The sequence below is a fragment of the Salmo salar genome, chromosome 26 (genome assembly GCF_965601325.2).
Source record: "Salmo salar chromosome 26, fSalSal1, whole genome shotgun sequence".
Taxonomy (NCBI): domain Eukaryota; kingdom Metazoa; phylum Chordata; class Actinopteri; order Salmoniformes; family Salmonidae; genus Salmo; species Salmo salar.
The window spans coordinates 42,581,615-42,608,370 of NC_138316.1; the positions used below are offsets into that span (position 1 = coordinate 42,581,615).

Sequence of the window (26,756 nt, forward strand, 5' to 3'; positions counted from 1 at the left end):
CCTTAGGGTGTGTGCACATATTTGTTACAGCCCTGCACTAACATACCTCATTAATCTAATCCAGGGCAGTTGAATCAGATTGAATGTTGAATCAGTGCAGGGTTGGAACAAACATGTGCACCCTTGGGAAGAAACAGTGATCTTAAAGTATTGGAACATGCTCTCACTCTGTCTCTCCTGGTGTTGCAGTCAGAGACGTACCAGGAGGACATCTATCCAATGACGGCAGGGACCGAGCCTGCCCTCTCAGCCAATGACTGGTTGAGTGGTATCAACCGAGGTACAGTGCACGCCACATGTCTTTAGTTTGAATGTTCAGTACACCTTCTGATATAGTCCTAGTAGTGGGAGAGGAAATGTTTACATCAATATATAGTGTATGTGTGTAGTTGTACGTAGCACATTTTAATGAAGTTTGTGTGTGTGTGTGCGTGTGTGTGTGCGTGCGTGCAGACCCAGTGTTAATGTCCCTGAAGAAGGGCTACCAGAAGCCCAACCAGCTGGTGTTCAAGGCACCGGTGAAGGAAAAGAAAGGTGTGGTGGTCAACGGCATTGACCTGCTGGAAAATGTGCCACCCAGGACAGAGAACGAGGTGTGTTCATCAGATAACTTTGGATGGAGATATGGGTGGGTGAATGGATGAATGAAAAGAAAAGGGAGAGAAGGAAGAAGGTTGGTTGGTGGGTGGTGAGTGTATTAAACACTACTTGGAATGGGGTGCAAATGCTCAAATTACTTCCTAAGCACATTTACAAACTATGGTCTATAGCCTGTTATCTTTGTGGTCCTGATCCCTCTATTCTGTAGTTCCTGGGGATGTTCTACAGGACGCTATATGACCCTGATCCCTCTGTTCTGTAGTTCCTGAGGATGTTCTACAGGACGCTATATGACCCTGATCCCTCTGTTCTGTAGTTCCTGGGGATGTTCTACAGGACGCTATATGACCCTGATCCCTCTATTCTGTACTTCCTGGGGATGTTCTCCAGGACGCTATATGACCCTGATCCTTCTATTCTGTAGTTCCTGGGGATGTTCTACAGGACGCTATATGACCCTGATCCCTCTGTTCTGTAGTTCCTGGGGATGTTCTCCAGGACGCTATATGACCCTGATCCCTCTGTTCTGTAGTTCCTGGGGATGTTCTACAGGACGCTATATGACCCTGATCCCTCTATTCTGTAGTTCCTGGGGATGTTCTACAGGACGCTATATGACCCTGATCCCTCTGTTCTGTAGTTCTTGGGGATGTTCTACAGGACGCTATATGACCCTGATCCCTCTGTTCTGTAGTTCCTGGGGATGTTCTACAGGACGCTATATGACCCTGATCCCTCTGTTCTGTAGTTCCTGGGGATGTTCTACAGGACGCTATATGACCCTGATCCCTCTGTTCTGTAGTTCCTGGGGATGTTCTCCAGGACGCTATATGACCCTGATCCCTCTATTCTGTAGTTCCTGGGGATGTTCTACAGGACGCTATATGACCCTGATCCCTCTGTTCTGTAGTTCCTGGGGATGTTCTACAGGACGCTATATGACCCTGATCCCTCTGTTCTGTAGTTCCTGGGGATGTTCTACAGGACGCTATATGACCCTGATCCCTCTGTTCTGTAGTTCCTGGGGATGTTCTACAGGACGCTATATGACCCTGATCCCTCTGTTCTGTAGTTCCTGGGGATGTTCTACAGGACGCTATATGACCCTGATCCCTCTATTCTATAGTTCCTGGGGATGTTCTACAGGACGCTATATGACCCTGATCCCTCTATTCTGTAGTTCCTGGGGATGTTCTACAGGACGCTATATGACCCTGATCCCTCTGTTCTGTAGTTCCTGGGGATGTTCTCCAGGACGCTATATGACCCTGATCCCTCTGTTCTGTAGTTCCTGAGGATGTTCTCCAGGACGCTATATGACCCTGATCCCTCTGTTCTGTAGTTCCTGGGGATGTTCTACAGGACGCTATATGACCCTGATCCCTCTGTTCTGTAGTTCCTGGGGATGTTCTACAGGACGCTATATGACCCTGATCCCTCTATTCTGTAGTTCCTGGGGATGTTCTACAGGACGCTATATGACCCTGATCCCTCTGTTCTGTAGTTCCTGGGGATGTTCTACAGGACGCTATATGACCCTGATCCCTCTGTTCTGTAGTTCCTGAGGATGTTCTACAGGACGCTATATGACCCTGATCCCTCTGTTCTGTAGTTCCTGGGGATGTTCTACAGGACGCTATATGACCCTGATCCCTCTGTTCTGTTCTGTAGCTACTGAGGATGTTCTTCAGGCAGCAGGAGGAGCTGAGAAAGCTGAAGGAGGAGCTGAACACCAAGGACGTTAAAATACGCCAGCTGGAGCTGGAACTCAACAACCTGAGGAACGTCAGCCCCGTTGGAAACAATGTCTGACCTCTGATCTCTAGCTTATGGCACCACCACCACCACGCCACGTCCAACGTCCTCCCTCCCTTTCATCGTGTATCATTTGTACTTCTTGTTGCAATTGATAATGTAATAGCCACCGGATAATGTAAATACTGATTATAACGTTTGTGTAACAGTTTTTGTTATCGATAATGTAATCATATTGACATCACTGTTAAATCCCTCAGTTGATAACATAATAACCAACTGGTAATGTAATTTATTGTTATAAGATTTTTTTTTTATTCTGTTCCATTGATGTATCCTGATATCCGGTTTGGCTTCATTATGATTAGTTATTACATCATCAGTCGCAATACACCCCTCCCCCCTACTGCAGAGCACCATCAGTGTATCCCAGGGGTCCTCACACCCCACCTGCCATGCCCCTCTGAGTCCACGTGGCAAAGCCTTTGTCATCGCCCAGAAATGCCACCCCCAAATCCTCCAACCTCCACCCTGCCATCACCAGAGACTACCCTGGGGAAAGAGATTGACTTCCCCCTTCTCCCCCAATCCTCCCCCATGGTCTACCCACTGCAAACCAACTCACAGCAAAGCTGCAACATCTCAACCTCCCAATGGAAGAGTCTTCTACTAGTTCCAACTACTGTGGATGATGAGTTTTACAGGGACATGAATGAAGATGATGAGTTTTACAGGGACATGAATGAGGATGATGAGTTTTACAGGGACATGAATGAGGATGAGTTTTACAGGGACATGAATGAAGATGATGAGTTTTACAGGGACATGAATGAAGATGAGTTTTACAGGGACATGAATGAGGATGAGTTTTACAGGGACATGAATGAGGATGATGAGTTTTACAGGGACATGAATGAAGATGATGAGTTTTACAGGGACATGAATGAGGATGAGTTTTACAGGGACATGAATGAAGATGATGAGTTTTACAGGGACATGAATGAAGATGATGAGTTTTACAGGGACATGAATGAGGATGAGTTTTACAGGGACATGAATGAGGATGATGAGTTTTACAGGGACATGAATGAGGTGTATTTCAAGACAGTTTTTTTTCTTCATCTCTCCTAAGAATGTGTTGTCTGTAAAAAGCTGCAGCTCTGGCTCAGACTGGCATACAGCAACCCAAATGTAGTCTTAACGGGCAGTTTGTCTGTCGCCTCAGTCATTATCTTTAGGAGAAGTTTTGTTGGAAAATGTATTATTGTTACTATTTATTTGTTATATTTGATGTTTTTGCTAACTCTTTATGCAGAACATTCATCTCATGTCTTTGGGAGAAATCGTGGTCATGAAAATGATAGCTGACACACTTGTGATTGAATTATGTTTTCACACAGATGGTGGCAATTTGGCTGAGACCGTATACTAAAAAAGATTCAGTATTTTCTTGATTGAATCGATACATTACTAAATCTGGTAAATTGGAATATTAGTTAACATGAAATTAGGTTATGTACGTAAAACAGTACATCAAACCGAAATATTAATACAATATTTGTCTTTATACCTTTCAGCTATGAATATTCTATTTAAGAAAGTTACCAACATTGTTAATCTGTGGTATTCCACATGATCCATTCCACTCAAGTTAAGACTGAGATTTCCTGTAGTTCTGGTTACCTATACTATACCTCTACAGAGGAATCATTATTTGTACCATTGTCATAATATTGTCATAATCGGTAACATACTCTGCAGGGGTTGACTGACTAAATGAATGAAACAGCAATATTACTTACACAAGGTAATTATTTACATCTTTAACCCTAACATATACCTTGTAAAGACCCCCCTCAAATGTTATACTGTAATAGTGTGTCCTTATCCAATGAAGACACCAAGAAAACAAATGTAGGTACAGTAGCGTGCTTGCCAGGTGTTACATTTTGCTTTAGCCAACTCCTCTGGCATTCATTGTCGTGCCATATGGACATTGGAGAAGTTGCCTTAAGCTCTTACAGGTGTGGGTGGCTAGCACCAGACTATAGGCACAGCACCCTGTGGGCATCTAGTCTGGCAACAGTGAAGGTGAACATGGTGGATAAGGTCAGGTCAGCCCGTAGAGAATGACAGAGGTCTCAAGTGGCCTAAAGGAGGGGATTCACAGTGTGTTGCACTGTGAAGCTGCAGCAGTATGCAAGGTGAGTGAAAAGCGCTGCAGTATTGTTTTGAATGGGAGGATAACTAACCATTTGGTGGAGATGATGATGATGATGGCATATAGGTGTAGGAAATACTGGTCGACGACCATCTAAATGCCTAATTGTACTATGTGCTGATGAAACTGCAGAATGACAATTCTCTCAGAAAGACAGAACATTGTACTGTGTCAGTTAGCCTACAATATATCCTGTTTCACCTCATTGATCTACAAGTCCCAACAACTAATATCAATTTGTTAAGTTAATGCAGAGTGGATAAACCAGATAATTCCCTTTTAGCATGAACTACCTGGATTCTCCACATGATGTCAGTAGTAGGCTACAGTACATTAGGAAGCAGGTACAATGTAGCACAAGCATCTGAGATTATCAAAAATGCTGTCAACTATTAAATGACGATGTAAGCAATTCAAAAAGATCACAAACCACAACTTGTATAAAAAAAAAAATATTTATTGAAGTGAAAGGGAGAAAATCAAAAGTTTGTCTCATGGTAAGGTATTAGCTTTGATGACAGTTGGTTAAACATGTAAGGGGAACATGACTGAGGTAGGCCTATCTGATCATGAACTGCCTTATAGTTTAAGAAAAGAAAATGCAAAAGGTGTTTTCTTTGCACATTGCCCAGCGGTGTATTATATAGGTGGGGAACGAATATGTACTTGAAGAGTTGGACAGCAATAACAAATTTGGATTCAGTGAGTATTTCTGTGAATATAATTTGGTGAAAATGGAAATCGTGTACCAGATTCAATTAGCCTATTTTAGGTACGGCTGCACAGATATTCAATATCTTACTACAGTTCATCGTTACAATTAATTAAGTGTAAATGTCTGCCATTATCAAAGAGTAATAGAAAAAAAAAATAGATTTGGTCAGTATTTACAAATAACACGTAATTTCCGAACTATCAAAGCTAGGGGAAACATTCTGACAAGGGCAGACATTCTTTACGATGCTTAAAAAGATGCCCTGTATACAGGCCATTCTATGAATGTTTAAACACCCAACCCATGATGAACACAGCACATATAATGATATACGGATGACACCACAAAACGCTTCATGTACACAAAGAAAAAGACACTGAATAAGAAAAGGGTATAGGAAACTGTCATACTTGAAATCCAGTAGTCGACTTTAAAATCTATTTCAGACATGCATTTCTAAAAGGTTTTTGGTAGCTTGTCTCTTTAAATACATAAATCATCATCAGAAATCTGTATACACAGAAGCTATCAATATCACTGAGGAAACAAAACCTTTACAAAGGTTAGAGCTAATAATATTGGACTTTTACAAAATGTTCTCTTCTGCCCTTCCAGTGGTTTGCAGGGGACAGATATGAGTAGAATACAAGGAATCAAAAAGTACAACAAAAAAAAGAAAGAATAATCAAATGTCAACTTGTTTCCTTACACCAACCCTTTCCCCAGCTGGCCCATGACACTACCATGCCTACTGCAATATATGACAACTGACAAATACAGAGGGGTGGGGGGAGACAGGGAATACAAGGTTAAAACAGTCTGATCAGAACATAGCTTGGTGGTGAGCACATCTTCAGTCGTCTTCCTCCTCCTCTGCTTCCTCGTCTAAATCCCTTTTCCTCTTCAGACCTCGCTCCTCTTCTAGGAAAACAAAAGTCAATGGTCACGTTCAACAGGAAAGCATTGAGTTTGGTTTAAGTAGACGTGTTATTTTAAAAATCAGTCCCAACATTAAAGCTACACACGATACTGTGACCATGCACATTTGGTGACAGCAGTGAGATTCCACCACACTCACCTTCATTATCCTCATCACTCTCCTTGCCGTCCAACTCCTCCTCGTCCTCCTAAGAGGAGACAAATGCAGATCAGAATCTCCCTTGTCATGTGCCCTGGGTCATATTCAAATAATGATGTCACAGTGCAGTGGTTGAGATGCACCTTGGGGGTGAAGGGCACCAGGTATTTGCTGGTTTAGCAAACATCAGCCCAGTCTGCATCACTTTAAGGTAGGTATAAGATCATTTTGTGTGGCCCTTTATTCATTTATTGTAAATCATTGAACTTATCATGCAGGCGTCAATCAAGATATAAGTATCATTGCAGCCCCATCCTCAAAGACTCACCTCTCCACTTAGGTCCTCCTCTTCCTCTTCTTCACCTTCATCATCATCATCCTCCTCTTCTTTTCTTGGTAAGGCGCTCTCCTCATCCTCATCCTCCTCCTCGTCTACCTCTGCAGTTGAAAATAGAATTAGCCTATTAAGGTGATCAAAAAATGCATAAGGGCCACTACAAAGTTACAATAGTTATAATGCAACTCATTCACTGCAGCCACTTGGTATAATACAGTTGTTACAAAAGGAAACGTTGAACAACATCATGAACATAATTACCATTAGAAAAACACAGAGGTCATGTCAGAGCTCTATGGGTTCATATCCATCTTTTAAATCACAGCCCAATCAGATTATTATTTACCAACATTTGTATATAGTATACAATAGTATGGATCTTAAATCGTACCATCACTGTCATCGTCATCATCCAGTCCCTCCACATAGGCCTCTGCGTCCGAATCTGGCGCCTCCTTGTCGTCTTTGTCATAGCCGTCGAGGTACGTCAACTGGGGGAGGAGCTTGAACACGTTGTCTCTGTAGTCGTTGAGGTTGGTCACCTCGCAGTTGAACAAGTCTAAGCTTTTCAGGGTCTCTAATTTTTTCTGTGAAAGACGAGAAGTCTTGATGATGAAATATGAATATTTAGGCTTTGTTTGTTTTCTTTAATACTGACTACTCCAACTAGATTAAAATATACACTATGGAGGTTTAGTTGCTAATTGTTTACCTCAAAGCTTTACATACAAGTTATGGATATATATACACATACACACACAGAGCTACTACGTTGTCATGACACCCGCTGCATACCAGAGGTTCTATCGTGCTAAGGTCTTTAATTTTGTTGCCACTGAGGTTTAGGTGTGTGAGGTTCGGGCATTTCTCCGCCAGTACTTCCAGCCCACCTGAGATCCTGTTGTCGCTGAGTTCAAGCTGAGGAGAAAATAATGCAACAACTGTATGAGCAGAGTAATCATAACAGGCCATCCATAAAACAGATTTTCACTTTACTGCACAAAGTGGTAATAGCATGGCAACAATAATACTTTGTTACTACTTTTTTCAGCTTGTTCAGCTTCGGCAAGTTGGAGACCGACGTCAGCCCAACGTTGATTGTGCTTAGAAATTCCAACTCTTTAAATTCATCTGTGAGGCCCTCAATTTTGCCTTCGTTTGAGCGACAGTTATCAAGCACCAGCTCTTTCACCTGGAAAACAAGAGGAATAGCAAATGTAAAGTGATTCTTTACTCCAAATCTATAACTATGGTATGCCTGTCAGTCCATTTGAGGGAAGGCAGTCCCAAAGCAATGGTGTCTGTATTAAGTCCATTTCTGACAACAGAGGAGGCTGGTGGTAGGAGCTATAGGAGGACGGGCTCATTGGAATGGCCGGAACGGAACGCTATCAAACACATGGAATCCACATGTTTGACTCGGTTCCATTTATTCCATTCCAATGAGCCCGTCCTGTTATAGCTCCTCCCACCAGCCTCCTCTGACACTGGTCTGGTGCAGAAAATGTTACATAACAGATGGTGTGTTGCTTGGGATTTAATGAATTGATCATTTATTAAACATATTCTTCAGAATCTGGGTGGTAGTTTCAGGTAACTTGTTGTTCCACGGATCACTTTTGTAAATACATAGAGGTGATTTCTCACAGGAACGTACATGTAGTAATACATACACATTTAGATTGAACTCACATTAAACATATCCGATGATTATGACAGTACCCAGCTTGTACACTCCTCTGTAATTCCCACGTTTTGTGGACAGAATGCAGACTAATGTTTTGCACAGGACCGGGATTCTCATTAGCGTCCGTAAGAGGACAATGACCAATATTCAGATTTTCTAATTGGTGGTGCTGCTTCTTGTATTCCATTGTCGTAGTCCCACAAATTAACCCAACCAGCTCATAGGCAAAACACAGACACCTCTGGTATATTACATTTGGCATGAAAACAACTTCTGTTCACGGTTGAAATGAACATTATGCTGAGTGGACACCATTGGCATTATATTATACCCTGGATTAGACCATCTGTGCTGCTGGTGAGAGCCAAATCCGCAAATTATGCACGTATTACGCACGTAACAAATTCGACTAAATAAGGGGTAAACCACGCACAATGATCGACGTGTGGGTGTATTTGTCGATTTTCATTGCTCTAAAAGCGAAAACAACCTGCTACGAGTCGTGCAATGGGTCATCAAGCGAGTAGGAGGGGCTGCCGATTAGAAGTTGGCTGGGTTGGCAGCAGGCGCAAGAAAACCAATCGTTACATTATGGCTTACTCATAAAGAGTTGACGATTTGGATTGTAGCCTACTGCAATATGTTTAAAGGTATGCAGGAAAAAGTTGTTATCGTTCGTGTTAAATGAACGCACAGCAATGTACACGGTATCTTCGATAGAAACCGTTGCCTTTGTTTCTCGGTAAAATGGCGGCTTGTCCTAGATCTTGAAACTGGAGCACCGCAGCCCGAAATTGCCTGTCGGTTTTTATGTGCTTAGCTTGACAGAAAATTATTCTTATTGTTTGATACTGAAACCAGGGTCAAACTCATCGTTTTTCAACTGGGAATCCAAGCATGCGTATAGTCTATGCAACCAAACGAGCCATAATGTAAAATATTGTAACATGCTTTTTTTAATTTTTATTCGGCAATAGTCTGATATTCTCCGAATGTGCACCTTGTTTAGAATATGAGCCGAGATAATGTTTCTTCACACGTGATAACCTGACCTAAAATCCTAGGACGGACAAAACATTTTCATTGCGGTTTTAAATTAGTTGTGTAGGCTATGCACTTAACGTTACTAATACCTAGACTATTATAACAAATACAAAAAGTAGGCCTAGCCTACCATGCACGGTAAATATAGCCGACCCAACGAACGATACACACGTCTATTTGGCAGTCTAGGAATTAGCCTATCTTTGGATAAACACTCCGTAGACAGACCATTGAGATCGGTTACCAAACCATTTCTAATAGGTATAGCCTGTGCTGCGTAATAAGTTGTGAGCGAGCAATCGCCAGGGTACAAAAATCAAGGACATTTTGTAGCCTATGCATGCGCTAAAATAGTAACGTTAATTGTATGAGAACTGACAATGAATTAGCTGAAAAGAGGCTATGAATGCGCCTTGTTGATGGGAAGGAAAAGGGCGCGTTCAGGACTACAAAGTTACCATCCGGCAATATGGCTCACGCTTGCCTTTTAAATACAGATATGAAAATGAGGTATTGGTGCATTCTCACCAACTGCACTTTCAGACATGCTTCCTTCTAATCGTTTTAAGTTGGCTACGAAGTCTAGAGCGGCAATTACGGTGATAAATATCAGCAACAATGTAACACGAACTGCTCCGGTAATGGCAACATTGCTAACTCGCGAAAAAACTTTGTAACCCTTTGCATATCACACTATCATTAAAACAATTGCAAACAATACGATCTCAACGTTAGCTTACATCAGATGGCGTGCGATTCCGCAATTCTAGATGAATTCTTTTCTTCATATCCATCTTGAGAAAACCAGTCCACCGATTTTCTAAACCAAGTATACAGACGTAAAAGTATTTTTTACTGAAATTGCAACTACTACTCCTTGAACAGACTGCTGTTGTTCATTCAAACTTGATCTCCTCGGTAGGCGGGAATGTGAGTTGGGATTGTCGTCACCATTGACCAATTACAATCGCCAACAAAAAGGGGGACAGGATTTTCAAAAGATCACCCACCAATAAAAGGCGATTATAAAATTGGGTGGGGTTTTCTACACAATGTTTGGTTGTATGTTCAGTATTTAAGTTGACATCCAAAGTATGTACACATCAACTCTGTCCATCAGGATTTACTTAGCACACAACTAAATAATGACATTTGGCTTAACAGTGAAGATTCTCCTTAGCAAATAATTTAGATATTGTCAAAATGTTGCCTTCATTTTGAAGTAGGCTATGGACACCTTCAATGATGGGCTAATTACGCACGCAGGTGCGGTGCTTACAATCTTTCAATCGACGTTTTTGACGTCTTCCTCATTTTATCATTGTGTCGGCGAGTCTGCTGCCAACATCATTTTGGCATTGGGCCTTGGCCACAACATAATTATATAAGTACGCCTTTATGCACTACACCCTTGGAAAACTCAAAGCGCAGTTTCCCAACACAGGCTAATGAAGAACGAGCAGCATGCAACTGCGGCAACATCTGGTGACATGTAAGCCTAGCCATAGTGGTTTATGCATGGCCAAACTCCTGTTTTTTTATATCCAAGAATGTGTGGAGTGCAGGATTGTTGCCACCAAAATTTGACACCGAAACCACTCACACATTATAAAGTGGTCGCATCAGAGACCCCCATTGCCGCCATTACATGTGCACGGTTGAAACAATGGTCTCACCACATAACCAGTACGCAATTGTGTAGGTAGGCTACAATAGGCTACATTGACTTCCGCATCTCTTATGAACCAACAATCATGCATTGGTGATGGAGAAAAACAAGGTCACCTGACTTGGCTACGCCGGCGCCATCTTGCCAGCAAAATGCAATACAGTGAAATGTAATTTATTGATGATTAAAACGAACAAAAATCATTAACATTACCTATCATTGAGGTCAGTTCTGTATGGCGCTCCGACATTGCTTTAAAAAGCATGGAAAACGTAAAGCTTTGCGCGCTACTAATTGTTTTTTCTCAAATGCACCGACTTTGCTGGCTTGAGAGAACACATTTCATGAGAATCTGTCGCTCATGTCATGTACATTTCAGGTAATTTCGTTCTCGACAGTCTTCTTCCACTTTCCTGGCCAGTTTCCGCACCGTGCCTGCAGGATCATTTGGAACCATTTTTGGGTATTGCTGTTTGTCGCATTTGCCAGCACCATATTTCCGCTGGGTGTGTCCCTCTGACTATATGCCCTTGTTCTGCCTTGAATGTGAGAAGAGAACTGCATACTGCGTGTTTCTTGTGCGCAGAGCTGTTTTCCACGTCGCTCGACCTTTCCCGCAACCATCTCTCCCTCCCTTGCTCCGAATCGAGCTCAAACGCAAACATTTCCGCTTGAGACTAGGGAGATAGGCAGGCTCGTTTGTAGGAAAATAGCAACATCAGGTAACTATCAGGTCAGGTTGCTCTGATGATGTGTACATTTGTAGCAACATCGTATTATTATCATGCCGTTTCATAGTAGGCTACTTTTGTAAATGCATTTCAAAAAAGCCTACTTGCCTATGAAGAGGAGTGGCCGGTTTTGGTTACACGAGGAATATGTTGCTTAATATAGTGGCCACTTATGTAGCTAAGGCTAAGTTGTAGCCAAACATTCTAAATTCTAGGCTTCTATTACTAAACAGTATAACTCCAGTAGACTACTTTGTAGGAATTACCTTACTACACAGGGATACGACAATTGGAGGAAATGTAAAGTGCATTCACAGGCATACATAATGTAGCCTGTATGCTATCTTTAAGGGCACTCCCATCTATTTTGGTTTGAACTGAAACAACGTTACAGGAGTAGCCCCCTGGCACAATATGAATACAGGTTGAATGGTGGCCTAGAGTTAACACATTAACATTTACGAGTACTACGTGTGTATGAATGAGATGCCACTTCCCAAATGTAATGTTTAAATTCCAAAGGCCCAGATACATTCCAGTCCTTCCTCCTACCTAGAAGGTAATATAACTGAGTGTGATGTGGTCGTTTTGATTAAAGTTGATTCAGGACCTACACAAAGACAGTTTTGCAGCCTATACAAAGAGCTTGGGATATTTAGTTTTTACATAGGCCTAGTTGTCATGTTGCAACTAGCTTGACTAGATAGATACCTTTTGCTTCAATAAGCCTATCAAGTTCATGTATTCACATTTTGTTGAGTTCATTTAGGCTGTTCAGTCACAGCTGCACAGCTCCACACCATTGCCATCTAGTGGTGGATACAGTGCCTTGCCTACTTTATTTCTAAGTATGTAGATCAGCAGGGTATGAGATTTCTTATATAAGAGCTGGAAACACCAGAAGGAAATGTGCCAGCCCAGTATGGCTGCAAGAGCACAACTTGAAATTGTTGGGGGTGACATAGCAATTATTGGAGGATGATGCAGCCATGTGTTTTTATTTAACCAGGAAAGTCACTTAAGAACAAATTCTTATTTACAATGACGGCCAAACCCGGACGATGCTGGGCCAATTGTGGGCTGCCCTATGGGACTTCCAATCACAGCCGGTTGTGATACAGCCTGGAATCGAAGCAGGGTCTGTAGTGACGCCTCTAGCACTGAGATGGAGTGCCATAGACCGCTGCGCCACTCGGGAGCCCCTCTTCTGGTCAAATTATTTTACTACAACAGTATACTTTATCAGGCCTAAATATGTTCAGAACTCTTCTCTAGCCTAAGGTTTTGAAGTTGACCTGCTGGCTTAAAAAATACTTTAACTCTAAAGCGGAAACATTTTAATCAAGAAATCAGAGACATTTCATACATAAGGTCTAAAAATGAACTATCTTTCACTTTGAAAGTATGTTCAACCTTGAAAGTATGTTTCCTCTTTTATGTACTAGACCAGTGGTTCCCGACATTTTTCGGTTACTGTACCACTAACTGAATTCTGCTCTGCCTGGAGTACCCCTGAAGTACCCTTTCATGTGCATTTTACCAGTAAGCCTATGGTCTCATGAGTCTTCTCAAGTACCCCCTGTGGATAGACATTTACATTTAAGTCATTTAGCAGATGCTCTTATCCAGAGCGACTTACAAATTGGAAATAGACCATGTACCCCCAGGGGTCCTAGTAGCCTTGGTTGAGAACCACTGCACTAGACCATATGTAGGTAGTATTTCTATCCACTAGATGGAACCTTAGGGTAGAGAATAGTTTTGAACATATTGAGACCTGACAAAGTATAATGTTGTAGTCAAAATAATTTTACCAGAAGAGGGGGGTGTTGATGAGAAAACAAGATTATGGTGAAGCGTCCTTATAAACAAATAGAGTGGACACATACCCAAAAAGTATTTGAGGTGCTGACTAACGGAAACAGAAAAGTCACACACTATGTATAGTCTATCAAACATGTAATGTTGGTAACCAGTGAAAGTGAAGTGTTCTGCAAATTATTATTCAGTACATTTAGAAATGTCCAAGTAAATGACATATTGTAATATGATCAAGTCTATACATATAAACATTACGTTCTATGTCAGTAGATAAAATTGCTTGATAATTTTGAGGCATAACACTAGATGTCACTTCCTTGTATATTTTGATAGTTATAACCTAAAGCTTGGAGTATCAGTGGACTGTTCCTCATACCAACGCGGGGACCAGAGTGGGGAGGGGGGGTAATCTTGATGGAGTATCAGTGGACTGTTCCTCATACCAACGTGGGGACCAGAGTGGGGAGGGGGGGTAATCTTGATGGAGTATCAGTGGACTGTTCCTCATACCAACGCGGGGACCAGAGTGGGGAGGGGGGGTAATCTTGATGGAGTATCAGTGGACTGTTCCTCATACCAACGCGGGGACCAGAGTGGGGAGGGGGGGGTAATCTTGATGGAGTATCAGTGGACTGTTCCTCATACCAACGTGGGGACCAGAGTGGGGAGGGGGGGTAATCTTGATGGAGTATCAGTGGACTGTTCCTCATACCAATGCGGGGACCAGAGTGGGGAGGGGGGGTAATCTTGATGGAGTATCAGTGGACTGTTCCTCATACAAACGCAGGGACCAGAGTGGGGAGGGGGGGTAATCTTGATGGAGTATCAGTGGACTGTTCCTCATACCAACGCGGGGACCAGAGTGGGGAGGGGGGGGTAATCTTGATGGAGTATCAGTGGACTGTTCCTCATACCAATGCGGGGACCAGAGTGGGGAGGGGGGGTAATCTTGATGGAGTATCAGTGGACTGTTCCTCATACAAACGCAGGGACCAGAGTGGGGAGGGGGGGTAATCTTGATGGAGTATCAGTGGACTGTTCCTCATACCAACGCGGGGACCAGAGTGGGGAGGGGGGGTAATCTTGATGGAGTATCAGTGGACTGTTCCTCATACCAACGTGGGGACCAGAGTTTGACTAAATGACACAAAGATTATCTGCGGTTGCCGGTTTGAATCCCCAAGCTGATGGGGGAATCTGGAGGGTCCTTTAAAATCCCATGAGCTAACTACCGCCATTGTGCCCTTTAACCCCAAAACTGGTCCAGTCTGTCCCTGGTTCTGACCCCTACTTCTGTATGTGTATATACAGTACTGTATGTGTACGTCCACCTGGGAGAATGGGATATACAATAGACATTTCTGTTGCAAAATGGACTAAGAAAGTTCTCTTATAAGTGGAGGAGAACATTCTCTCCATCCACCACATGTATGGTAGCCTATATTTGAACTATTTGAATGTCATACCAAGACAACAAATCTTCTGACCCCTATTTTGCTAAATAATTAGCTGAGGATCCTCTTCTGCTAAATTCAAGTGATGTGAGAACAATGGTAGGAGCCAGGAGAAGGTTCTATGCTTCACAGGGTAACTCAAGTTGCTCTACATTCATTATTCATATTAATTGATTCTGGCAGTTTTGAGGACAGTGCCTTGTAATGCAACACCCATGGAGGACAGGGATGAGAAATGCACACTAATTTCCTTTGACATGCATACTAAAGAGCCCATTTAACAGTCACACGACAAACTTGCACACAAGACCCTAGTGAAAGGAAATGTACATCTGATAGTACAATGGTTATAAACCCACTACCCCAGTGAATGTTGTTCAGTTCTCTTTTTTGTTTAAGTTTATACATCTCCCTGTCACGCCTCAGGAGAAGACCCAGATGCAGACAATTTCGAAGTAATAAAAGTTTATTACAGAAACGGGGGCAGGCAAACGATAGGTCAAGGGCAGGCAGAGGTCAGTAATCCAGAACAGAGTCCGAAAGGTACAGAACGGCAGGCAGGATGGTCAAAAACCAGGGAAAGCTGGGAAAACGAACTAGTGCAAGACAGACACACAGAAAAAACACTGGTAGGTTTGATGAAACAAAACAAACTGGTGACAGACAGAGAACACAGGTATAAATACACTGGGGAAGATGGGCGACACATGGAGGTGGTGGAGACAAGCACACATACAGGTGAAACAGATCAGGGTGTGACACTCCCAAAGCAGCTGCAATTAGGTTTAGTAAATCATTATTTTGATAGCATCATTATTCAAAACCATTGATTATAATCTATTGTATGTTACCAAGGTGTCATCCTGATCTGTTTCACCTGTCTTTGTGCTGGTCTCCACCCCCTCCAGGTGTCGACCATCTTCCCAATTATCCCCAGTGTATTTATACCTGTGTTCTCAGTCTGTTGCCATTTCGTCTGGTCAAGCCTATCAGCGTGTTTCCCCCTGTGCTCTTGATTTTTCTAGCCCTCCCAGTTCTGACCTGTTCTGCCTGGCCTGACACTGAGCCCGTCTGTCTGACCATTCAGTCTGCCCACCCCTCTGTACCTTTCGGACTCGACCTGGTTAATGAACTTCTTCCTGTCTTCGACCTGCCTATTGCCTGCCCCTTGTATTCTAATAAATATCAGACTAACCATCTGAATCTGGGTCTCGCACTGTGTCATTATTCAAGGTCTACATATTATATGGATACCCCCTGTACTTTTCGGGAATGGGGGGCACAAGGCCTTGTAGAACCACGTCTCTCAGTTATATGGATGTTGGGGAATATCGGTGTGTTCAGTCTACTGAAGTCAAGCCTTTTGATTAATACTCTGCATCCCATCACTCAGGCATCTCGGTGGCTCCTCTTGCTAGATGCCGGTGGGCAGGCATATCACTGAAAAGTCCAGAGTAACATTTGTCATTTGCTGGTGACATTACAATACAGCAGCACCCACATCTATCTGGGTAACCAGTGTTATATTCTCACCTAATCAAATAGCAGCCCCTGGCACCACAACCCACATTTTCAATCAAACTACAGCCCAAGTTGAATTGGAGGTGCCACTCAGAAGATGTTTCATTTCTAGTTGAGTGAGGTATTTTTTGGGACCGGGAAAGCAACTCTTGTTGGAGAAAGAGAGAGACAGGAAAGCAACCCTTGGGAGAGTGAAAGACGAAGAGGGGACTGTAAGAGGGCAACAGTGATTGTAGGAGAGGTGTGTATAGAGCTAGTATAGACTCTACTACTGCTACTCTGCTGTATTAGCCTTTACCTTTCTTAAGTTTTAGCAGGAAAAAGTAGATGGCTAGATGGATTTGTTTTTAAGGAGAGAGGCAAAGGTCTAACATGTTGTATATGGAGATTTACTCATTCCAACTCAGCCATGTTGCATATAGAGATGTACCCTGTCTCTCTCTGCCTCTCTCTCTCACTGTTGCTCTCTCCCTGTTTCTCTCTGTCACTGTCACTCTGCCTCTCTCCCTGTCTCCCCATGTCTTTATCTCACTTCCCTGACACCCAGTCTCCTGAATACTCTTCTGAGTATGATTGTTGGAACATTAGTTGTGTTATTGTTATTAAAGGGCTTCTCATGGTTAACATGTTTTTTTTTTACCTACTCTCATAAATACTGGCTTCTGGTGCAGAACTGTTTACGTTATATATAGCTGTTTTAGGATTTTGACTCCCCATAGCTGATTCTTCTTTAAAATAATTCCAGAAGCAGGTTAAGCATAGTCTTGGACTAAGAAGCACTTTAAATGGAGAATCTCCATTGAACATGCCTTCTAGTCTAGGACTGAGATTAATCTGTGTCCATAAAACCAGCCAATGATGTGATTCCCACTGTTCAAGATAATCCCCAACCATGTGGCCCTCAGCATCCCTTCACCCCTCTGTAAATGACTGCACAGACCTGCCCATCAAGGGTTCATCCTATTCACACTGAGCTCTATCCAGAACAGTGGACCAACTCCCTGGGACTAATGTTGAACATTCATTAACCTTCCTGAGATCCTCTATATCAAGCTCAGCTGGCTGCTCAGCTGAATGCCAAACACACAAACACACACACCCTGCCCTGTAGCTAATCATATTGTGTTAGAGCGGAGGAGGAATACATAATTACATATTTACTGCTCACCGATCTGCAGTGGTTTCGATCACTAAGTGGACCGTCTTCATGTTAACCAGAGGCGTAATCACAACCGACATCTGCACAGGGACCGTAACAAATCCCTGCAGCAAGCTACCAGTATCTAGCCTTGTCCCAGGTCTGTTTGTTCGGTATAGCCAACTCCTATGGTCGTTTCGCGTGTTTGGCATGGCATGATAATGACCATAGGAGTTAGCAGGACAGCACAAATAGATCTGGGACCAGGCTCGGTCCACCATCATCACAAGGAATCAAAAGACAGGGTAAATATCCTACAGTTATGTGAAGAATGATAGGCCCTTTCTCTAACTGCTGTTAAAGTCTTGGATACTATTCCATTGTTGAATGTGTACTATCGATGTGTTATGGGGGTGTCAAATGATACCCAATACAAATATGACTTATGGAACATTTGCACACGTTCTCTCAGTTTTATACCTTGGCTCTGTCTCAGCCTCACAGTAGCTGTACTAATCTGCACAATCATGATGGCATGATTCACTTTTATAAGCAGCCTGATTCATGAGGTGGAGGGGGGGGGGGGGGGGGGGGGAGTACTCTGAAGTTGCAGCTGTGGAAGCATCAAATCTTCAACTTCATGAAAGAAAGAGGCCTGCTCCTCTCACTGCTTTCGGTGTGAAAGAGGCCTACTCTCACCTCTTTTGGTGTGACCATTTCCCCAAACCTTCCCTTTAATATTTTAATCAATATAATGATAGGAATGAGGGCCACGGGTGTAAACACCATTCAAATTCTCTGGTATTTAAGGGGCTTTCCTGATTTGCATGGCTTCTCCCTGTGTCGTATTTTCACTGACAGACTTAATTTGCATAATTTCAATTATCCTCTATTAAAAGGAGCCGAACTTTGCCAAACCACAATAACTTTCTCTTTTTAATTCATTGATTAATTCCCCCACACTCTAAAAAAAACAGACATTCCACTCTCAATCTTGTTAGTGTAATGTACAGTGCATTCGGAAAGTATTCAGACCGCTTCACTTTTTTCCCACATTTTGTTACGTCACAGCCTTATTCTAAAATTGATAAAATCGTTTTTTTCTCCATCATCAATCTACACACAATACCCATAATGACAAAGCAAAAACTGGTTTTTAGATTTTTTTGTATATTTAAGAAAGAAAAAAACTGAAATATCACATTTAAAGCTCTATCAGAGCTCTGTCAGAGTGACCATCGAGGCCTCCCGAGTGGCTCAGCAATCTAAGGCACTGCATTGCAGTGTTAGAGGCGTCACTACAGACCCTGGGGGTAGGCCATCATTGTAAATAAGAATTTGTTCTTAACTGACTTGCCTAGTTGAATAAAGGTTAAATAAATAAAAAATTGTAAGACTTCTTGGTCATTTCCCTGACCAAGCCCCTTCTCCCCCGATTGCTCATTTTGGTCGGGCGCCCAGCTCTAGGAAGAGTCTTGGTGGTTCCAAATTTCTTCCATTTAAGAATGATGGAGGCCACTGTGTTCTTGGGACCTTCAATGCTGCAGACATTTTTTGGTACCCTTTCCCAGATCTGTTCCGCGACACAATCCTGTCTCAGAGTTCTATGGACAATTCCTTTGAACACATGGCATGGTTTTTGCTCTGACATGCACTGTCAACTGTGGGACCTTATATACACAGGTGTGTGTCTTTCCAAATCATGTCCAATAAATTTAATTTACCACAGATGGACTCCAATCAAGTTGTAAAAACATCTCAAGGATGATCAATGGAAACAAGATACACCTGAGCTAAATTTTGAGTCTCATAGCAAAGGGTCTGAATACTTATGTAAATAAGCTATTCCTGTTTTCATTTTTTAAATAAATTTGCAACATACAAAAAAACAGTTTTTGCTTTGTCCTTATGGGGTATTGTGTGTAGATGAGGATTTTTTTTATTTAATCAATTTTAGAAAAAGGTTGTAACGTAACAAATGTGGAAAAAGTGAAGTGGTCTGAATACTTTCCGAATGCACTGTATATCACAGTGGAGTAAGGTTGATTCAGTTAACAGTAGTACTAACCAAGCCTTTTACATTTAAATAAGTTATAGAATTAATTATTCCAAAAATACAGTTACATCTTCTAAGTAGTATCCAATAGTCTTTGAAAAGCTTACCATGCTATTATTTTTCTTTAGTGATGTTTCTGAGTTTTCTAGGAATCTTGGCGACAATACTTGGAACATTGCCATAGAAGATAGCTCTCTGATGAATTAGAACTATTTTATGGTCCTCCAGGCTAACTCCCTACTGGGCTCGGAATCTATTTTAAAACTCACGTTGCTGTAATTCAACAAAATGGGCGGAAGAATGGATTGTGTTTGAGGCTTGAAGCACTGAGACACAGATGGACTCATCTGAAAGACGTGAGGGGGATTTCATATTTTCATTGTCAGCTGACTGAAAAGCTTCTTCTATCTGGAGGCCATGTTTTAGTTAAATTCTTTCATTCTCCTCCCGCTGCCTGTCTGCATAGCTACTGACAACAGTGAACGTCAGCAGTGAGATCACACCAGTGGAGGCTGCTGAGGGGAGGACGACTCATATTAATGGCTGGAATGGAGTCAATGGAATGGTATCAAACACATGGAAACCATGTCTTTGATGCAATTCCATTGAATCCATTGCATGAGTCCATATTATGAGCCGTCCTCCCCTCAGCAGCCTCCACTAGATCACACAGTATGGATAACTCTCTCATCTGTACACAAGCAGTGTGACACACCTTCCACTTCATCACCCCGGTTACCGCCTGCCTCGGAGGAGACAAACTTCATCACCCCGGTTACCGCCTGCCTCGGAGGAGACAAACCAAGGAGCAGCATTTGCATGGTAGATGTGATAGAAGAACACTTCTTTTCATTTTTTAAATTCTCCGTATAAACATGAATCAGGGAGACAGCCTCAGGCAGACACGCCAGTGGTCCTCAGAGACCCAGCCCTCCTCCCGCTGGCAGGCAGGCTAGGCGGGTTAGGCGGGTGGGCCCAGCAGGGTAAAGGATGACTGATCTGAGGAGTAGGAGGAGGACAGACGGCTTTTGAGGAGCTGTGTGAGGCTGCGGAGCCAATCCCCCTGACGCTGCTGACTCGGTAGTGTAGCAGGCAGCTCTCTGGTTTAACATGCAGTGAATGTGAACTGATTGTGAACTGATTCTAAACACCCACTCACTTCAACTCCCCAGCAGCCCAACAGGGACTGAGCTGGTACAGGACAGAACAGAAGCAGGAGACCCAGGCAGACTTTTTGAGTGTCAGGTTGATGCTGTGGATTAGAGATGAGATTGTGTCCGATAAAGCAGGGTCTTAGTTCAGATCTCACAAAGGGCTGCTTCAGCAATTCTGAAATGAAGAAACTGAGATGAGTAGGAGGACTAGGCCCTAGGTGATCAGAATAATGAAAAGCTGTTCCCACTGAATTGGCTACAATACTGGCTTAAGCCACGACCCACTGCAACACCAGTCATTTTTTAAATGTAACCTTTATTTAACTAGGCAAGTCAGTTAAGGACAAATTCTTATTTATAATGACGGCCTACACCGGCCAAATGCTGGGCCATTTGTGAGCCACCCTATGGGACTCCCAATCACGGCCGGTTGTGATACAGCCTGGATTCAAACCAGGGTGTCTTTAGTGACGCCTCTAGCACTGAGATGCAGTGCCTTAGACCACTGCGCCACTCGGGAGCCCACCATTTGGGAAACAAATAAGGTTATGATGCTCCGAGTCAGGAGAACAGTTAACTGAATACTGCCATTTCCAGACTTCTTTGTATGAATTCAGCAATGCCAAACACCCTCACACAGTCAGGCGTAGCCCACTTATTCACCCATGTATTCAGTAGTGTAAAGTACTTAAGTAAAAATACTTTAAAGTACTACTTAAGTAGTTTTTTGGGGTATCTGTACTTTACTTTACTATTTATATTTTTTACAACATTTACTTTTACCCAAAAGCACTCATTACATTTTGAATGCTCAGGCAGGACAGCAATATGGTCCAATTCACTCACTTATCAAGAGAACATCCCTGGTCATCTCTACTGCCTCTGATCTGGCGGACTCACTAAACACACGTTTCATTTGTAAATTATGTCTGAGTGTTGGAGTGTGCTCCTGGCTATCCGTAAATTTAAAAACAAGAAAACTATGCCGTCTGGTTTAATATAAGGAATTTGAAATGATTTATACTTTTACTTTAACTTTTGATACTTAAGTATATTTAACCCTCCTGCTGTGTTCCAGTCGAATTGGACCAATTTACAAGTTTTCTCTCTGAAAAATGTAGTTCATTTAATCTGATTGTCATAAGGTTCCATGACTTTGTCCACACAGGGCATCGGAACACACCAAATACATTTTGATGATTTTCATAACATTTTGGGTGTTTTATTTAACTTTTGTACGCCTGTGGTGTTCCCGATCAAAAATGACCGGTCATTAGAAATGAATGGGTGAGACTACAATTAGTGTATAAAATTGAGTTCAGGCACATGCCCATTCATCAGATGTACACACTTACTCTCCCAGATCCTCACATGCATGTGTGTTTGAGCACACACACACACACCTCACTCCCCTTCTTGGCTTCCATGGCAACCCCCACGGGAACCTTTCCTCAATAGAATCTTTCCCCCACGGGAACCACACCTGTTGGCATTCTCACAAACAATCGCAACATTGTTTCAATAATATATAGAGCTTTTCTAGCAGCTCTGGTAGGTAAAGCTTTATTGAGGCCTTGCTCACAATTCATTCTGTGGCAGCACAATGGCCAAACGTGTCAGGAATCCCGCTTCCTGAGTCTGTTTTCTGCCTGAGCTGCCTGTTTTCTGTTTTGGAGTCTGTTTCCTGAGGTTTCTGAACACACCCTGTCTGGTTGCCAGGCGACGAAGCTAGGCGGGAGATCTCTCAATTACCCGCACCTGCATCTCATCAGCCATCTGCACACCTGGTCCTGATCATCACCTCTTCTCTTCATAAGCTCTAACCTGACATCCATTCCCTGCCGGATTGTTAGCAATGAACAGTATGTTGTGTCAGCGTATCAAGCCTCATGTTACCAGAGTTAGTGTTCTGTACTTTTTGCCGGTTACTCACCCCCGTTTACTCTGTCTACAGTCATCCTCCCGGAACAGTCAACTCACTTGCCTGGTCGTCGGTGGTTTCAGTGACATCATTGGATCTGCCTATTCACTCTCATCAACTCACCTCCGCTGCCGCTCCGTCTCCTGGATTATTCTATTTTCACCTCGAGACTGTAAATTACTCACCTTCATTTTACTCACCTTGTCCTGGTCTGCTTCTGGGTTCAGCTTTAGAGAATCGTGACAAAACGATATGCTGTATGTGAGGCTCTTGATCATATCTTTGATCATGACACTAGTGAGGAGGAGGAAGTCCTTGTTAAACTTTGACACAAAGTAGTCTGTGATAAATAGCACAATATGTTTATTTTGAGTATTTGTTATAGTCAAAATAATCCATGCATTATGCTTTTTTTAAACTCAAAACCGAGTTGTATGAGCTCAGCTCAATGAGGCTTACAGGCCATAAAAATAGCAAATAGAAGTTCAAAACTTGTAATGTTCACAAGAACTTAAGTTGATAAAAAGATCTAACACAACATTAGGTGATAATATATGTATTATTATGGATTTATAGTCGGCTATAATGGGGTGGTCATTTTGGACCGGGAACACAGAATTAATTAACATGAAACGAACACAACAGGAGGGTTAAAACCCAATACTTGTAGACTTTTACTCAAGTAGTATTTTACTGGGTGATGTTAGGGTTGAACTGACTATTTGTATGCATAACCTTTATAATATACTGGGGAAGCTATGCTACAATATTAAGTATATGAACTGCGAGTAAATCAACTGAAGACAAGAAGAACTACAACCGGCAACAGGAAGTGCGTCACGACGCTGGGATCAGCCTACACGCCGACGACAGGAGGAGCAAGTTTAAACCACGCTCCTCCTCCCTCTGACAGGCCAGCATTGAGCAGGAACTATCTCTGTTAGAGTATAAAAGAGAGAACAATAGGATGTGTCGCTCTCTTCTCTGTTTTGCCCTGCAAGGTAAACCAGCGAGACCGTATATATATACGAACCACACATATACCACACACGTGTTTGCATTAATTAAAGTACAGCTAAATCAGAAGTTACTATGTGATGACTATTTTGTTCTATTACCAGAAATGAACTGTCACGACATTAACAGTGACTTTCACTTTTACTTGAGTCATTTTCTATTAAGGTATCTTTACTTTTACTACAGTAAGCCATTTGGGTACTTTTTCCACCACTGCATATATTTCTCCCTAGTTTAGCATCCTCCCTCTTTATTACTTGTAGTTGTCTCACCTGGCTGCCATCTTGTCTCCACAACAGTGTTTATAAGGACTGTCCTGGTAAACAGGTCTATCTGAGGGGAACAAGGGAGGCATTGTAAATATTTATAAAGCCTCCACACCGTTGTTCTCGGTCCCTGCAATGCTCTGCCTAAAGTACATTAACAAACACTGTAAGCACTGCGCATGAATCTTTTATGACCTTCGGAGGCTAGATAAAATGAAAGACAACAGAGGGTTGCAGCAGTGAGCACATGGCAACACTGGAATCAATCAGCTGTCAGCCCCAGTGTGTTGAAAGCCAAGCTGGGCTGAGTTGAACTTTGTCTCTCCTAGCGCTATATCTCCCCCCGGGTGCTGTGTTAGTGTGTTTGGGTGCTAACGAGAAGGAAGACCCTCTGGTGTCAAGGCAAACTGGAGTGTTTGCTGGAAAGCGATGAGATGCTTGCTTAGGGGTCAGGCACAATCTGAATCTGACTGCATTTAGGGAATGTCGGAGAGGGCTTGTAGGAGACAACTGTGGAACTGGGGATTTATGGAGGGATAAGGTCAGTTTTATGAGGCATTTTTAGTCAATGGATTTTTTTTGTTTAACCTTTATTTAGCTAGGCAAGTCAGTTAAGAACACATTCTTATTTACAATGACGGCCTACCAAAAGGCAAAAGGCCTCCTGCGGGGACGGGGGCTGGGATTAAAAATATAAAATATAAATATATGACAAAACACACATCACGATAAGAGAGACAACACAACACTACATAAATAGAGACCTAAGACAACAACATAGCAAGGCAGCAACACATGACAACACAGCATGGTAGCAGCACAAAACATGGTACAAACATTATTGGGCACAGACAACAGCACAAAGGGCAAGAATGTAGAGACACCAATACTCATGCAAAGCAGCCACAACTGTCAGTAAGAGTGTCCATGATTGAGTCTTTGAATGAAGAGATTGAGATAAAACTGTCCAGTTTGTGTGTTTGTTGCAGCCCTTTCCAGTCGCTAGCTGCAGCGAACTGAAAAGAGGAGGGACCCAGGGATGTGTGTGCTTTGGGGACCTTTAACAGAATGTGACTGGCCACATGTTACCTGTTACCGCCACACCGGTGGTCACGAGTAGGGCTGTTACCGTGACCTTCTTAAGGCAGTAAAATTCCACACAACCGTTTAGTCATGGTAATTTGGCTTCTCCAAGCTCTGAAGCAGCTGAGGCCTACAATATATATTTCTCAACTTTCCTCATATTAAGCACATTTCTTCTCTTTACAACAGGAGTATAGCCTACCTGTCTGGCATGAAAATGAACCGCTGGAAAAGCATCTTCCATTCGCTATTTAAGTGCATAGATGACATCGAGACAGGTGCATCATAATGGTCCATTCTAAATCAAAACAAATTTCATACTTATATTATTTAGTATATGTACAGACAATATTAAATCAAGAATAGTGTGATGGGTGATAATATTAGGCTATCACTTGTGAATTATATATTACCACTTGTGAATGATGCTCAGCCATGGCTTTTTTTTGTGTGACTTTTTCAAATCATAGTTGCACACCTCATGTTGCATAGCCCATAGATAGGCCTATATGTTTTGATAAGGTTTGTATCACAACTAAAGTGGCCAAATAACTTAAGTAACAACCTAATAACTTTGAGTAAAGCCAGTGTGTCTATGTATGCGGATGACTCAACACTATACACGTCAGCAATTACAGCGACTGAAATTACTGCAACACTTAACAAAGAGCTGCAGTTAGTTTCAGAAGGGGTGGCAAGGAATAAGTTAGTCCTAAATATTTTAAAAACTAAAAGCATTGTATTTGGGACAAATAATTGTGATTTAGGTGACTGCTCGTCATTGGTACTTCATGTTTGACTTTTTGATTGTCTCCGTGCTGCTTGTTGCTACTTGGCTACCTGCCAACCTTTTCGTTTTTTACATTTAATAACCGTTTAATCAAAATCAAAATGTAATACATTTACCAACGTCTTAGTTTTTTCCTCGTTTGACTTTTTCTCCCCGGACGCTTTATCTGGACATGGTTCTGGAGACGTCCACCAGCCGAAGAAGCTAAGTAGTTACATTAACACTATGCCATCTAATTGCAGTCGCTGTACTCATAATATACAGGAGAACTATTGCCTTATGTTGGGGATAGCCTTGTTGCAAGCCCAGCTTCAGATGCAATCATTAGGCAACAGCAATTTAAGTGTTGGAAAGGATGAAACAGCATCTGTGCCACAAGTAAGTACAGATAGTAGTATAAATCCTACCGCACAGTCCTCGCAGCCTTCTGGAAAGAAATGCTATTGGACAGAAACTTCCAACCGGTTCTCCCCAATAAGCAATGAGTCAGAGGCCGAGCCTTCTCAGGTCCCTCCTCCACCCGTTACGGGGTCTGAGCCGCCGAAGCCTCCCACCATTAGCTCTGACAAATTGAAAACCCTAGTCATTGGCGACTCCATTACCCGCAATATTAGAGTTAAAAAGAATCATCTAGCAATCATACACTGTTTACCAGGGGGCAGGGCTACCGACGTAAAGGCTAATCTGAAGAGGGTGCA

The 26,756-nt window shown here is 42.5% G+C and overlaps 2 protein-coding genes and 1 long non-coding RNA gene across 6 annotated transcripts in view; 1 reads left to right on the forward strand and 2 right to left on the reverse strand.

Moving 5' to 3' along the window:
• LOC106593363 (coronin-2B) overlaps positions 1-4,147 on the forward strand; it is a 117,433-nt gene extending 113,286 nt beyond the window's left edge. For all 3 annotated transcript variants that reach the window (XM_045708777.2, XM_045708775.2, XM_045708776.2), the window contains 3 exons: positions 190-280; positions 454-593; positions 2,272-4,147. In XM_045708777.2, coding sequence (XP_045564733.1) covers positions 190-280; positions 454-593; positions 2,272-2,412 — 372 coding nt within the window. In that variant the 3' untranslated portion in view covers positions 2,413-4,147. The remainder of the gene's footprint in view (positions 1-189; positions 281-453; positions 594-2,271) is intronic.
• Positions 4,148-5,012: 865 nt separating this feature from the next.
• Positions 5,013-10,373, reverse strand: LOC106587733 (acidic leucine-rich nuclear phosphoprotein 32 family member D). Of its 2 annotated transcripts, none has more exons than XM_045708780.2 (7): positions 10,178-10,373; positions 7,749-7,898; positions 7,502-7,624; positions 7,098-7,293; positions 6,698-6,807; positions 6,370-6,418; positions 5,013-6,209 (listed from the first exon to the last, which is right to left on the reverse strand). In XM_045708780.2, exons 1-7 carry the CDS (start codon positions 10,229-10,231, stop codon positions 6,145-6,147), a joined length of 747 nt encoding a protein of 248 aa, XP_045564736.2. In that variant the 5' UTR covers positions 10,232-10,373; the 3' UTR covers positions 5,013-6,144. The 2 variants fall into 2 exon arrangements, with proteins under 2 accessions (XP_045564736.2, XP_045564737.2); XM_045708781.2 differs by having other exon boundaries at positions 5,013-6,212.
• Positions 10,374-12,726: 2,353 nt separating this feature from the next.
• LOC123730824 (uncharacterized) lies at positions 12,727-26,490 on the reverse strand. The gene is made up of 4 exons (XR_006762270.2): positions 26,175-26,490; positions 25,471-25,566; positions 20,987-21,156; positions 12,727-16,552 (listed from the first exon to the last, which is right to left on the reverse strand). It is a non-coding gene; the product is annotated as an uncharacterized LOC123730824 (long non-coding RNA).
• Between the last annotated feature and the right edge of the window lie 266 nt (positions 26,491-26,756).

Excerpts from the sequence above, each read along its gene's own strand:
- LOC106587733 (XM_045708781.2), bottom strand. The coding sequence starts at position 10,231 with ATGGATATGAAGAAAAGAATTCATCTAGAATTGCGGAATCGCACGCCA. Across the intron at positions 7,625-7,748 it reads AGCTGAACAAGCTGAAAAAA|CTTGAACTCAGCGACAACAG; the intron begins GTAGTAACAAAG and ends TTTTCTCCTCAG. Across the intron at positions 7,294-7,501 it reads TTAGCACGATAGAACCTCTG|AAAAAATTAGAGACCCTGAA; the intron begins GTATGCAGCGGG and ends CGTCTTTCACAG.